General features: G+C 35.1%; 1 protein-coding gene across 4 annotated transcripts in view; it reads left to right on the top strand.

The window, feature by feature from the left end:
• LOC145058321 (uncharacterized) overlaps positions 1-14,327 on the top strand; it is a 31,873-nt gene extending 17,546 nt beyond the window's left edge. Inside the window, exons 2-11 of one of the 4 annotated variants that reach the window (XM_079006239.1) lie at positions 11,996-12,078; positions 12,201-12,327; positions 12,451-12,511; positions 13,009-13,106; positions 13,194-13,278; positions 13,341-13,464; positions 13,575-13,676; positions 13,776-13,840; positions 13,982-14,063; positions 14,150-14,327. In XM_079006239.1, the coding sequence (XP_078862365.1) occupies positions 11,996-12,078; positions 12,201-12,327; positions 12,451-12,511; positions 13,009-13,106; positions 13,194-13,278; positions 13,341-13,464; positions 13,575-13,676; positions 13,776-13,840; positions 13,982-14,063; positions 14,150-14,233 (911 nt within the window). In that variant the 3' untranslated portion in view covers positions 14,234-14,327. The remainder of the gene's footprint in view (positions 1-11,995; positions 12,079-12,200; positions 12,328-12,450; positions 12,512-13,008; positions 13,107-13,193; positions 13,279-13,340; positions 13,465-13,574; positions 13,677-13,775; positions 13,841-13,981; positions 14,064-14,149) is intronic. The other 3 variants (XM_079006241.1, XM_079006240.1, XM_079006242.1) reach the window with 3 other exon arrangements.
• Positions 14,328-15,317: the final 990 nt, after the last annotated feature.

Genomic DNA, 15,317 nt, shown 5'->3' with positions numbered 1-15,317 from the left:
AGAGGATACGATGCATTAGCAATCAGGGAAACACCAAGAATTAGATTGATCCTAAACTCAACCAGGCTATCGGGAGGCACATTTGGAAAATAATCAGGGAAAACATATGGAAACTCACAAACTACTGGAACACTGAAAACTAACTTATTTTTCTCTTCTCAAACAATGACAACATAAGCAAGATATTTCGAATAACCATGATGTAAATACATATTGACCCTAGAAATAGAGCAGAAAGTCAATCTAACTTTGGAACTCTCACCATACATAGTCAACTCTCCCTTACTTGGCGTATAAATTACCACTGTCTGCCAATCGCAACCGATCAAAGCCCTAAATCGACTCAACCAATTAAAGCCCATAATCACACAAACATCACCCATCAGATTGGGAATAAGATTAATCGGGAACCTTGCACTGAAAATCTCCAACACAGTTACAATAAACCCTCGAATCCATAAAAGTACGATCATCGACTATAGCGACCTCTAACGAACGATAAATTGCTCCTAGTAGAACATAGAAGCTCCTACTAAATGAGAGTGATACAAAAGGTCAACTTGCCCCAAAGTTAAATTGCACTAAGGCGGGCAAAAAATTAACTAGGAATATACATAGTCACAAACATAAACATAAGCATATAATAAGGTGTCAGTGGAATGATAAATAGATACATATAAGTAACAATCCTCCATCGTAATATGATAGGCCCGTCCCCTGGCCTTCAGAACTTCATTCTTCACCTAACGGCCATTTGTGATCCTCAACATCGTAGGTGTTGGGGCCTAGGCTACTTTTGATGATGTAAGAAGGGGGCATTAGCCTTGATATGGACCACTTGGTAGTAGTGGAAGCAAACATGCATTCCCTACCTATAATCATGATTGTAATGCCCATGCTTGATATATTTGTGGCACCCGGTACTCAAAGAACAACAAATTCCTTTTATGATTTCCCACACATGTTGCACCTAGGGCTTATCTGCCCTCCAGAACATGAATTGGCAGCCTTAAACCTCTTGGTTGTAGTAGTTGGGGTATGAACATGGGGTTGCTTCCTATTTTTTTTAAGCTCCAACTCAATCTCCCATTTTTGGGCCATATAAACCATCTACTCAAGAGACTGGAATCTAGTAATATTATCAAACTCGTGGATGTCAATCCTCAACATATCTGAATACCTCGTCATCTTTATCTCCTAATCTACTGCATACTAGGGGGAAAACAATGCCCCATCCTTAAACTTGGTGGTGATCTTCGTCACCATCTTAGTGGTCTGCTTGAGAGTTATGAACTTTTGAGCCAATTGTTGCATCTCAATCACAGGTAAGTACTCTACCTTAAACCTGGTGATGAAATCCTACCTAGTCATAGTCTCGATAGCCATATGTCCAAGTGTCCGAACAATATCGCCCCACCAATCTTTGGCTACCTCATATAAAATACATGCTGTGAAAAATGGCCTTTACTTCAGCTAAGTAAAATCTTTTCAGAAAAGGGCTCTCAACATCAACGATCCATCACATGTTGATGATGAGGTCCTTCTTCCCCATAAATAAAGGACCCCCAAAAGCATAGAACTTATGGAACATGACCTCGTGAGTATTGGGTTAACAGACCTCCAAGTCATTTTGAATAGTCCTAAAATGCTCATTCATCATCACAATCAACTCATCCTTGATCATGTTGAACATACCAGATAGATCCTCCAAAATGACCCCTCGAAACCTTTTACAACGATCATGTTGCAAAACTTAGTATCACCTGATCCAGAATCAAATCCTGAACTAGAACTAGAACCTCCTGCCTAACTAGTCATTACCATTTTGAAAATATAATAGAAAGGTTAAAATAGGCTCATAGTGTTATTCATTACATTATAACTACTCAAAGGTTTCCTAAAAGCCTTACGACTTTTCCTAATCCCCATTTGGATCATATGCTTTCGATAGTACGAACCAATACTACCTTCCACATATATCCATACTCGTCTTAAGAATTGTCCCAAAGTTTTAAGCCACACCCCCCCCCCCAAAGACAAACACTAAGGGCCATACTCACATATGCACCCTACTAATATTCCTATATCCTATATCTAGTATCTCCCTCACCTTCACTCTAATACTACTAGAAGCCTCTGGTAGTTTCGATAATCACCTCGTGAATGCAAGTCATGTGTGATCAAGATCAGATAGAAGGTCTAATAGATCCTAACTAAGCCCACAACCTGATAAGGAATATGAAATAAGGCTATGCCAAGCATTATAAGGCTACACAATCCTAATTAAGTACAACTTTAAAGCATTCACTTAGTAACTACCAACATAACATGAACTCCAGATAGAACATAATAATCAATTCCTAAAGCTAAAAGGCATCTCAGATATCAGGCAATTCTACCATGTAGTTTCTAAAAAGATCCTAACTCACATATTAGCATGCAACTCTAATAGTTCACATATGAACATAGACACATATATCAAGTACAAATATTTTGAGAATCACTTTCTTTCTGGCTCCGGCTGACTGCACACTTCATATATTTTCTCCTGTTTATTTAAAAAAATTTCTTTCTCAAAAGGTTTGTAAAAACTCCTCTGATCCTAGTTTGATTTTGGAGTCACACGAGTGTTCCTCCAAATCCCTAAAATTAGGGCTTTGATACTAACTTGAAACATCACAACTCCCACCTAAACTTTTCATTTTTTAAGATATAACAAATTTTCATAAATCCCAAGTACCAAAATTTTTGAAACACCAATATAATCTAAAAAATGTATCAGAAAATGTTGAAATTAAATATCATAGAAAACCGGATATGAACACGATGTGGAAAATGTATCACAATGTCTCGCCATGTCACCACGTCGTGGCATGCATATGACCACGATGTGGCAAATACTTTTTGCTCGAATTTCTTCTTCGATGATTCTTTTAGTCCTTAGCTTCCTTCCTTGCAGTTGGCTTCTTTTTCTGCGGGAATGTATTAGCCGCTACAAAAATGAAATATGGACATATTACGTATCTTTTATAGATAATAATCACTAAATGTAGTTAAAAACACAATTATAGCGCATAAAATATATGACTAAATATGACAATATCAAAATACCCCATACTTGTCTTTTGATTATCCCCAAGCAAAACAATTTTTTTTGTTTTATTTAATATTATACATCAACAATTTTCCTACCAATATCACATAGAATAACTCAACTTAAATTCACTAGTTACGTTCCACCTCAATACATATATTTGTGTTTAAAATCCTAAATACTTCCCAAGCTCTAAATACTCACAATCTTCATAAACTTTTAATACTTATTTTGAAATACATTCATTTTAGCATCTTTCCGAATACATCCTCATAATATTTTCTTAACCTTAAGGTATTTTTGTTAAATTCTCAAATATACATATGATAAAAATAATTTAGAAAGAAAAATTACAAGTTGACTACTAAGCCCTTGGCTTTTGGCAATTTTGTCTCATTTCTTCACTTTCTCATAATCTTCATATCCTTATTGACTCAACAAATTTTGATTTTTTTTATTTTCTGTTTTTTTCTCTTATTATTTTAATTTTTAATACTTACTTTTTTCACTTTTTTTTTCTGTTTTCACAACACATTTTTTTCAACAAAAAACATAAAATGAACCATATGTTTAAGCTTGGAAACTTAACTTCAACCTTTATTGAATAAATGTATTAGTCTAATGTGTAATGACTACATAAATTTTCTTAGATATATTTCAGTACACGATGCAAAACATAACATATTATGTCTTTCAAACTACATAAGTTCGTGTTTTTGTCTCATAATTTCACTAGTACAGGGAAACTACAAATATATTATAACATATTAGATCAAGTAAATCTTAGAATTCTTATCAAATTATCCCACATACCACTTGCAGACTTAGCTCTCATGCAACAATATCAAAACAAAATTAAAATTTAAATAGATTTTTCTAATTTATACCATTTTTCAAGTCTCTATTTTTTTTCAATTTTTTAAAATCCCACATGCTTGTTTTCTTTTTTCAATCCCTACCTGACATTTAGTTCATACAATGCCCTCATTGTATGCATAAAACAAATAAATCACATAAAAGCAAAAAGGGAGAAAATTGAACATACTCCCTGAGGTAGTAGTGAAGAGATCGAATCGATTGTTGTGGCTTAGCGTTGACATCTCTAAATATAGACGTAGAACTAGACCGAACTGCTATGGATGGTGCCGGAAAAATGTATAAAAAATGTGGACATTAGTGTGCCTCGTATAAAAAGCGAAAAATAATAATGAACTTCCACCACGTTGTGGCAATATGTTAACCATAACATGGCGACGAGAAATGCATTTTGGGTCCTCCCAATAAGAAGTAACTCTACGGCGTGGCAAATGTAAGACCACATCGTGGTATTGTGAATTCTCAGAACTGAAGTGTATAAAGATATGGTTCGTGTTAGTGTAAGACTCCCCATTCATAAACATCATAACACTCTTATTAGACTCTATATCCATATGACGACAAAATCTCTCTCGTTATTGACACATACCCCACCCTTGTTAATTGCCATGCCTCTTGAATATAATTGTCAAACTCTCTTGGCATATTCTCTAAAATTAAATTTATTTCCAGATTCCCTTCTTATAGATTTGGGAGATCAAAATCAAAACAAGAACTAGTAATAAAAAGGAAAACCATTCAAGTCACAAACTTGTTAACTGCCATGCCTCTTGAATATTGGTATTGTAAGAGAAATAAGCTATGCTTTCCACATTTCACTAAAATGTCCAAAAATGATGTAAAGTTCTAAGGCCAGTCATGGAAAATTTCCATATGAGGGTGTCAATGATAGTCTTCAAGGATGTCGAATCAAAGGTTCTAAGGAGGATATTTGTGACGTAAAAAAGAAGGTAAGAAATTGTCACAAGTGTTATTAATAAACTCGTTCATCGTGATAGATTGTAGCGAACAATTGATACCATGCCCATGCAGCTTGTTTTAGCTCATATAATGATTTTCACAGTCAATAAACATGATATGGTTTTTTATATTAATCCACAAAACTTGTGGATTAGTACATGTATACTATCTCATGTATAGATGAGCTTTTTAACTAAAAAACCAAATCGAAACCGGTTGGAACCAAAAAGTGGTATTTAGTTTGATTTTTGGTTCTTAGTTCACGTCTTATTCGCTTTTTGATTTTTCTAGTCCAGTTTGGTTTGGTTTTGTGACAACCCCAAATCTAATTCCGTTACAAACCTATTTTCACTAACGGAACGTGTCACTATACGTTAATTTATGAAATATTTGGAATTGTCAATATCCGAATATCTAAATTCATGCATGACTTAATATTATCATAAGAAATATAACTCGTATGTGTTAACCCCGTTTAACCTAATAAGAGTTGTATTTCCTTTTCAACCACTTCACCCGGGTAAAAAGTTTTAACCCAGGTAACTTTAAACATCGGGTAGCTGTGTATCGGGTGCGATTCCCGAGACATAAGCAATGAGTGTGCACAACATTTGAACACTCATTTACTACACACCCACTCTCTCTCTCTCTACTTTCTCTCTCTAGACTCGGAAACGACCCCGATTCCGCTAATTTCCGGCTTCCAAACGTAAGTACTCATCCTCTATCTTATTCTAGGCATGCTTCATTGAATTTGAGGGCCAAAAATCATAGGAATCAAGGTCCAAAGAGGAGTTTACGGCCTAAGAAGCTCCTTAGGCCGTAAACCCCCAAAACCAAGCCAAAGACCAAGTTTTTCCTTCTTGTATGTTAGTATACTAATTAAGGCTTATAACTAGAAGGGTATGGACATTAAAACACAAGAAAATGATGCTTAAAAAGGAGTTTACGGCCCAAGCATGTGCTTAGGCCGTAAACACCTCCAACACCCCAAAAATCTATGTTTTAAGCCCTAAAAACACTCCTAGGATGTTTGGTAAATTAGACTTGACTCCAAGGAACACTTAAATGCATCAAACAACTCCATTTGAGGCCAAAAAGAAGAGTTTATGGCCTAGCTTAAGCTTGGGCCGTAAACACCCAAGAAATTGTGTCAAACAAGTCCTTAAACTACCCTAATGCATGAAAGGAATTTATCTAAGGCCTTTGGAAGTGTGTTGTACCATTAAACACCTCATTTTGATACCACATGAAGAGTTTACGGCCAAGGATGTTCTTGGGCCGTAAACTCCCCAAAAATGTATGCCAAATTGTTCCAAACTCACTATAGGGCCTTCTAGGATTTTTCTAAGCCATTTGGGACCATGTTGTACAAGTAAAACCTACATCTTGAAGGGTCTATAAGAGTTTACGGCCCAAGAACAAGTCTTGGCCGTAAACTCCCTAAAAATGGCACAAATTATGATGTTTAATCCTTCCCTCTTGGTCCAAAACACACACCACTAAATCAAGGAAGTGAGATAAGGCCCTAAACACACATTTTGGAGTGTCACAAGAGTTTACGGCCAAGCCTGGGGGGCTTACGGCCGTAAACTCCCAAAGAATGGCTTTTAGGCCATAAACTCTAAGAGAGTGAACTCATGGACCCTCCCATAAATCATCCATGGCCTTGTACCACTCCCGGGAACCCTTTCTAGGCCTTAAAACCCCGAAAACGACACTAGAATGTCCAAATACTATAATGAAGAGTACAAGATGATTAACTTCTTGTAAAATACATATTTCATATGACATTAGGGTCCTAAAAGGTGCTCAAGTGGTTATTTGGTACCAAACGCTCAATCGGCACTATTACCCGATTTACCCGATTCACCCGATTTCCGCGATTTCAGGTGAGTTCATACCCCTTTTAATGAACCTTTCAAGTGTTTTACATGTTTTAGGGGGGAGATACAAGTTGCTTATAAATGTTTATGTAAAGTTTTACAGAACGATTTCTGAGTTACGAGGATTAATCACATGTGATTCACTACCCTTAGTTCAAATCACATGTGATTTGTCCCTATGCCTTATAAACGGGTTTCACCCTTTTCAAACTATTTTAATCAGTGAGTCAGATAATAAATGTTCTTTTGGAAAAATATTGTTATTAAATCAATTTACTTATAAAATGTAACCACTCTGATATATTTATATAAATAAGACTTGGAGGACTTAGGACCGATATCTCGCCTTATTTCCTGTTCTTGTTTGATTGTGGGCTTAGGGTAGTAGTTATCCGTCCGACTGTCGTTGATTTCTTACTTATATAATCTGCATATCAGTATGGGATACGTATATTACTGCTTTCACTTAATGCTAAAGTCACTAAGGTGCTAAGAAACATCCCCACTAAGATAACCATAATAGGTATGGTTAGGGTCGCTACCGCTACCATTCGCTAAAGTCATTACTATCTATACTATAATACTCACTATTACTAGACGATACACTAGTAAGAGAATACACTATGATCAATACTAAAAGATTACTACACTATAACAACAGAGAAAACACTAAACAAACAATAATACACTAACCCACTACGAGATACTCTATTCGCTATCCACTACGCCCGGAGTTTTCCAGCAGGGAGACGACTCTACATGTATAGATCTATACGGGGCAGACGCTATTACATCCCGACTGTTAATCTCAGTCCGCGCCGTGCAGGCCCAGGGATGCCACTACTCACTATACTGTGCATGACCGGGGAGGTCATGGGATCCTCTATTATCTTCACTATTAGTAATATACAAGGAATACACTACAACTACTCTAAAATACCACACTAAATGCTAAACTGCATCCCGAAGTAAGTAAGTATCTATCACTAAAGGAAGCTTGCACCTCTATCACTGATTACAGGCTCAACCTATTCCATCACACTTGTTATTTGGAGATTCGCCAATATGTTGTTACAATAATCTGTTTCAAAGAAATGAAGAATGTATATTTTTCACCGATTGTCACTTACAATGTATTTCTGGAAAATATGGGATTTTCTAAAGTTTCTACTACTTATGAACATAAATGATACATTTTTAGCACTAATGCTTTGTACACAAAACTCACACTAAACTCTTATGAACTCACCAGCTTTATGCTGATAATTGTTTTCAAAATAACTTGTATCTTCAAGTCAAAGATAGACAGGTACATACGCGGCATTTTTGGAGTAGGTGGAGCACACAAGACCCATCTCTTATTTTTGAATTGCTTTTGGGTGATTGTTAAACATTACAAAACACGCATGTAATTAAATTCACTGTGTAATACTATGGTTGTATGTTTCTTGTTTCTACTATTATGCAATTGTGATGATACTGTTCACTACGTCATCCACCCCGAAACGTATTCCGCCGTTATCGGTTTTGGGGTGTGACAGGTTTCGATTCAGAACATCCTCTTTGGTTTTGTTTCGATTCAGAACACCCTCTTAGATAGCATATTTCTTAGTAAAACCGAACCAGAACCGGAACGGGTTGGAACCGAGTAGTGGTATTTTGTCTGGTTTTTGGTTCTTAGTTTACGACTTATTTAGTTATCAGTTTCTTCAATTCCGGACCGATTTACATGCCTAATCTAATATGTTACAATGTAAAAATACGTTCATGACATCGAGTTGGTGGATCAAGTAAGACCATGAAATTATAATGCTTAGTATAATCTATATAGTCGTGGGTTTCACAACCAGACTAAATGTGTATTCATAATCGATTCCAAGCATTTGAGACTTCCCATGAACAACTAAGCATACTTTTTATCTTTGTATTTCACATGGTAAGTCTTGGGATAAGGGAAACGTTCCCATATATCGTTCTCCTTTAATGCATTAAATTCATGTTGCATAGCTAATAACCAATTGGGATCTGATAGGGACTGGTGTCATTTTCAAGGGCATGCATATTATGTTGGTGGAAGCATTATGGAGTTTTAATAGTGATCATGGTCTAAAAATGTTATGTTTGAATCTTATGGCCAAGGGATGATGATGCATGGTTTGGGTGGGTATAAAATTAAGTGTAAGTTGTGATAGAGGGTTTTTGGGTGGCAAGGTAGGAGGAGTAGGATGTTCGGGATGGCAAGTTGGGTTTATGGTGGTGGGGACTAAATAGAGAATAGGGGTGGTGGGTGGTGGTTTGTATAGGGTTGTGATGGGAGGTTTGTGGATCATTATAAAAAAACATGGTGTGGCAGGCTAACCTTGCAGATTGGTAGCTTAGGAATATGCTCAAGGTGGAGTGAGGGTGAAGGCCCTCAACCCAGAAGGTGGATGAGAGATGAGCATGAGCTAGTAAGGCACAAATGAGTTTGTTGAGGTATCGAATCATGTATTTTGCTTTTCCATTTTTGTGAGGATGTTTGACGACATACAAAGTGAAATGTGAGCCCATGGGATAATGATAGTTTTGAAGTTATGGTTGCCAAATTCATATCCTAGTCATTTTGTAATGTTTTAACTTTTCGATTAAATTGAGTGTAAATGAGGTTACATAATTTAGTAAAGTTGATGAAGGTTTCTGGTTTGAATTTGATAGGGTAGATCCAACATGCATGTTCTGTGTAACTAGGGATGGCAAAAAAGTCCGAACCCGACGGGGAAACCCAAAACCTGATCATTTTGGATCGGGTAACGGGTCGTTATCGGGTTTGGGGCAGGGAATGGGTTATCTTCGCCCCGCTCCGCCCCAATTATATATATATATATATATATATATATATATATATATATATATATATATACATTTTGATGTTAATTGCACGCGTTCAAAGATAAAATACTTATTGTGAAAAATCTTTTTAGTTATTAACGATCTGGTGTAAATGATCATTTTTCTATGTTTTGACGTATTACATTAAACTTAAATCAAATAATTTTTAATATAACGTTCAGTTTATTTTATTAAAGTGATGTATCATATTTTTAATGTAAAACAGATGTTAGAACATGTATTTTTTATAAGATATTTGGGTACCCTAAAACGGAATAAAGATTTCATTATGAATTGTTGTAAACCCGATAAAATACCCGAAACCCGACGGGAAAACCCGAAACCCAATGGAGCCCCCCGATAAGATACCCGAAAGATATCGAGTCGGGTTTGGGAAACCATACCCCGCACCGAACCCGCCTCGTTGTCATTCCTATGTGTAACTATCAATAAGGACCGTGTATTTGTAGATCACAATAAACGATATCAAATGATGAAAACGTAGTAGAAGATGAATCAATGAAAGGTAAACGTTTATAATTCAATATTATACATGAATGAAAAACTGAAGAGTCATGTTTATTAAATGAAATGAAAGAACGAATAACAAAAAAATAAAAAAATGGTTGTCCCTGGGTGGCCGAAGTGATTGTGCCATAAATTAAAAGTCGAACTAGTGAGAAAAATGGATGGGGTGGTGTGTGTCGTGAATAAGTAAATGTCACTCAAGTTGTTGTGGTGTGAAAGAATCCTCCCAGTCTTTAAGTTCCGTAACAAAAAAAGCCACTAAAGTGTCAAATTTGTGAGAAAAATTATTGCGAATGAATTTACGTACATATAAAAGGTTCTTAAGTATATGTTGAAATTAAAGGATATTTCGTAGGTGATAAGTTTTATTAGGTATTGGTGTGTCGGGCATATCAGATCCCTTGATTGGTATATTGTGTCCACTACCCACAAAATAGATTGTATAGAAGAAACAAATAAAGCAGATGTAATTTTACTCAAGTCAGCGGTTATATGAGACGATGCTCTGGAATCCACATGTACCATGAAGGAGTCGGCTGATTTAGATGCATGACTTCAAACTCAACCATAATAATCTTCAGATTAAGAGAATCATAAGACATGTTTTGAGTCAGTTTTGTTGGCTATGTCGTGGGGCCTACTGGATATGGTTCCGTTAAGTATGTGAAATGGGCCATGGGTAATGGGTTGTTAAGCTTGAGTGACAGTAGGTTGTCGTTGATTAATGGGCCATGGGATCAATCAGAAAAGAGGTTGGGCCAGATAGGGAGACAACTGAGGAGCCCACCAAGCCCATGATCGGTATGTGGTTTCAGATTTCCATAGACATATCATCCATAGCCGAGATTAGTTGCTTGTCTCCCATGATGATAGCGTCTTGGATAAGCATGGTGGGGATTGTATGGTTTTGGGATGTTGTTTTTCAGTGTTGCTCTAATTGGAGCATTTTGAAAGTTGTGTCCCACATAAGGAGACTTTTTGTTGAAAATGAAGCCACCATATTGTATTTAGTATGGAGACCAAAAACGACGTGGTGGATAATTTTTAACTCATTGACCAGGTTGTTGACATTTATTATTTAATTTGCTAAATCATTCAAATGTTGGCAATAATTGTCCGTAGACGAGCATAAGGCTATGCTCAGAATTGTGGTTTCATTTTCTAAGCTAGGTTGTTACATGGGAGCCTTTGTTGTTCAATAATATTTTCTTGATTTGTTGTCAGGTTTCATAGGTGGTGGATTCAGTGTCAATAACGTATATTCGTAGTTCATCATTCTCCTGTAGATCCATTATAGAACTATTGCATCAATATTGTGCTAGGATTCATATGGGTCATCGATTTTGGAAAGTACATGGGTACCACCAATATGATGAAAAACCTTATAACCATGCTCATAGATCTTGAACAGTTTTACCCAAGATGATTAGGTCACCTTTGAGCCATCGAGAGTTAGCACCTTGTTCTACATGTTTGTTACTACATTAACTTGCTGAAAAGATGATGGTTTTGGCATTGATATTTAAATCATGTAGTCATTATCGTAATACCTCTTTTTGTGGATGAGATGTGGATTTTAGGGTTTGAAAGGAGGAAACTTTGATACCATAAAGGAGTATATTAAACCATCATTTCCATTGACAACTGGTATGACATATACAGGGAGAGAGTACGAACAAGAATCCATATAAACATGGAAAACAATCATATATAATATCTAATATCTAATATACAAGATAAAGATACAATAAATACAATATCTCTAATAGTTCTACCTTTTTAGGTGTGGATCTTGTGGTACATGCTGCAGGGCCATTCCAACAAACACAAAATTGCAAAGTCCTAGAATCTGCCATCCAAGCCAAGGTAAGAACACAAGATTTCTTGATTTTTTTAGAAATCTATGATTTTCAAATATGCTTGTAGTGTAGACTATTATACCATTTCACATAATATAATTTATGTTAATAATTTTCTTCCATTTTTAGACAACATATATTGATGTGTGCGATGATACAAATTATGCCTTGCGTGCAAAAGCATATAAGAATGAAGCATTAGCTGCTAAAGTTTCAGCGATAACTACTTGTGGAATGTATCCAGGAGTGAGCAATGGTACAGATCAAACTTCAAGACATTTACATGTTCTTAATGAAGCATCTTGTGTCATTCACTATTCTCTTTTCCTTTCCATATTAGATATTAACATTATGTATTATGTATTATACATCATTACAGTGCTGGCAGCAGAGCTAGTACGTATTGCAAAATGCAAAAATAATGAGCCTGAACAGTTGAGGTGCTATTCACATTCTTTTTACATTAATTCATGTATTTTTCTCCTTGATTTTGTTTATTTACCCAGTCATTGTTTCCTATACATCGTACTATTTCTTTCCATAATATGGAAAAATACAAAATGTTAATGAGCAAATACTAGTATACACTTAATCTTATTTAAACAATGTGATTTAGATCACTTATACTCTTTGTTTTTATAGGAATTAGAAGTTGTATTCCATTACGAAGGGGAATTTTTCATAGTATACAACATAGGAATATATAAGGAAAGACGATATAATTATGCTTAGCTCACATGCCAAAATCATGGATGTGTCTTCTAGCCATCCTCCAATTGGACCATAGATGTATATGATGTTGCAATTACCTTTGGTCCAAATGTCACTTGCCAACTAATTAAGTTATTATGGTAATGGTAATTAAGTTATTTTTTTGTAAAATGATAATATATAGGACCTTAAGTAAATATTATATGATAACATGTTTTTGTCTCAGATTTTACTACTACACAGCAGGAACAGGTGGTGTTGGCCCATCCGTATTAGCCTCAAGTATACTAGTTCTTGGAGAGGAGGCTATTACATATAGTAAAGGTGATTCAAAGGGAAAATATACCATTATGTGTTATTGTATATGAGTCCCATTTTATATAATCCAATTTTAATCAACTATTGTCATAGGAAACAAAATCAAATACAGGTCGTATAGTGGAATGGTTAACATTGACTTCGGAAAAGGAATTGGGAAGAAAGATGTGTATCTCTTGTAAGTTTTAGGTGTTACCCTTTGAAGGACTAGCTTACTTATGTAACATTGTTTGTTATCAGGAATTTGCCGGAGGTGACAAGTACCCATGAGTCCCTAGGAGTTCCAAGTGTTAGTGCTCGATTTGGAACTGAGCCATTTTTATGGAACTGGGCACTTGATGTAATCGCATGTTTCATTCCATCTGTAAGATGAACATTCATAGATTGAAATTTATATTCCTACATTGATATCATATTTGACAATAAATTAAAAAAAAGTACATGCATTTTACATGTTTCCATATAATGTTTAAGGAACTCCTAAGAAACCGAAACAAAGTACAAGAGATTGTTTGGTTACTTGATCCAATAGTTCGCTCCTTAGATGGAATTGTTGGGGAACGTGTCGCACTGAGAGTAATCTATTATGAAATATTATTTTTTAAATCATCTTCATTCTTCACTAATATAAACCTCATGTCTTTAATTTATTTATTATAACTTGATTCTGAGCAGGTTGATTTGGAGTGTGTTGGTGGAGAACATATGGTTAGTGTTTTCAGCCATAAAAATTACTCCATGTGAGTCCTGTTTTCCCGAGACCTCATGTGGAAAAACATAAATGATGGTCTATTACAACCATGGATGAGAAGTTTGTTTTATGTGTGCTAAAATTATCAACATTTTTAAAAATGACGTATACATATAAATGGTGTCTTTAGATCAATTGGGACTTCAATAGCTGCATTTGCTCTTGCTGTTCTTGAGGGTAGCACACAACATGGTGTATGGTTTCCAGAAGAGGTATAGATTCTTTACATAACCAAATTAATTGATTTTATAGAAGTAGAATGCCTAAATGCCTTTACTATTTTATGTATTTTTAATAGCCTGAAGGGATCGCCATTGAAGCACGAAAACTTTTGCTTGAACGTGCTGCACAAGGAACAATTAATTTTACAATTAACAAGTAATATTATTCAATTCATTTTTCTTTTACAAACTTGTCTTCCCATATATAATTAAATACTTGATATATACATCTACCATGAATATCTAATAAATGTAACACCCATCTTTTATATACTTGTAATAGTGTTCTTTTATCAAAATCTTATGTTGTTAAACCATATCATTGTAAATAAATTTATGGCATGAAGTTATATCTTGTAAAATTGACAAAACATTTCTCTTTTAAAGTTATAATGAAACTTAGGGGTTAGAACTTACATCATACACAACTATAGAGAAGAAAGTATAACTACAAACCATGTCCAAAAGAAATTAATGGGACTAATATTCATGACTTCCTCTAAATATACAAAACTTCATCTTCTTCTTTATCTTACAAAATGTCCTCTTCTAAGGACTAGCCTCTTTTATTTCCTTAATTATAAACCTAGAATACATGGCAATTAAAAAAATGTATGTAAGTCAATAATATCTCATGGTCTGCATGTGTTTTAGACACATTAGTTATCAAATAACAAATCAAACATATACTCTAAACATGCTTAATGTTAGATATACAATATCCTATGAATGGGCACATTAAAATGGAAACGCTATCGAGCCCTCCCGATTTTTAGGTTCATATGTGCTATGAGATTTCGGTTATTCATCGAATCATAATACCATTTCTTTAAGTTATGTAGTGAATCATATTACCATTGCTTTCGGCTATGTACTGAATCTTTATCTTAAGGTTAGGCCGTAGATTGAAATCGCCCTACCATTACTTACCAAGAAGAATAATCAGTATATTAAGGTATCATCATTTATAGAAATCTACTTTGTGACGGGAGGTACCATCCCAATGGAGCCTTCCAGCTTAGCCCAATCTTGGAATATCTTTATAGTTTAGACCTTTTTACTTTACTAAGTAATTACATTCCATGTATATATGATCACCACTTTTCTTTTATGTAATGCTATTATACACAATATGCTTTGATATGCACATGCTTGCGTACTAACTATGTCTAATGAAACGACATTCTTTAACTATGATAAAATCATGGGAAAGCAATTTGGATTCATAAACATTAAATAAAGTAA

This window comes from Lactuca serriola, chromosome 6, assembly GCF_051521515.1.
Source record: "Lactuca serriola cultivar US96UC23 chromosome 6, Lser_US96UC23_V15, whole genome shotgun sequence".
NCBI lineage: Eukaryota > Viridiplantae > Streptophyta > Magnoliopsida > Asterales > Asteraceae > Lactuca > Lactuca serriola.
The sequence above is the reverse complement of the archived record's forward strand: the minus strand, read 5'-3'. Positions and strand labels throughout refer to the sequence as shown.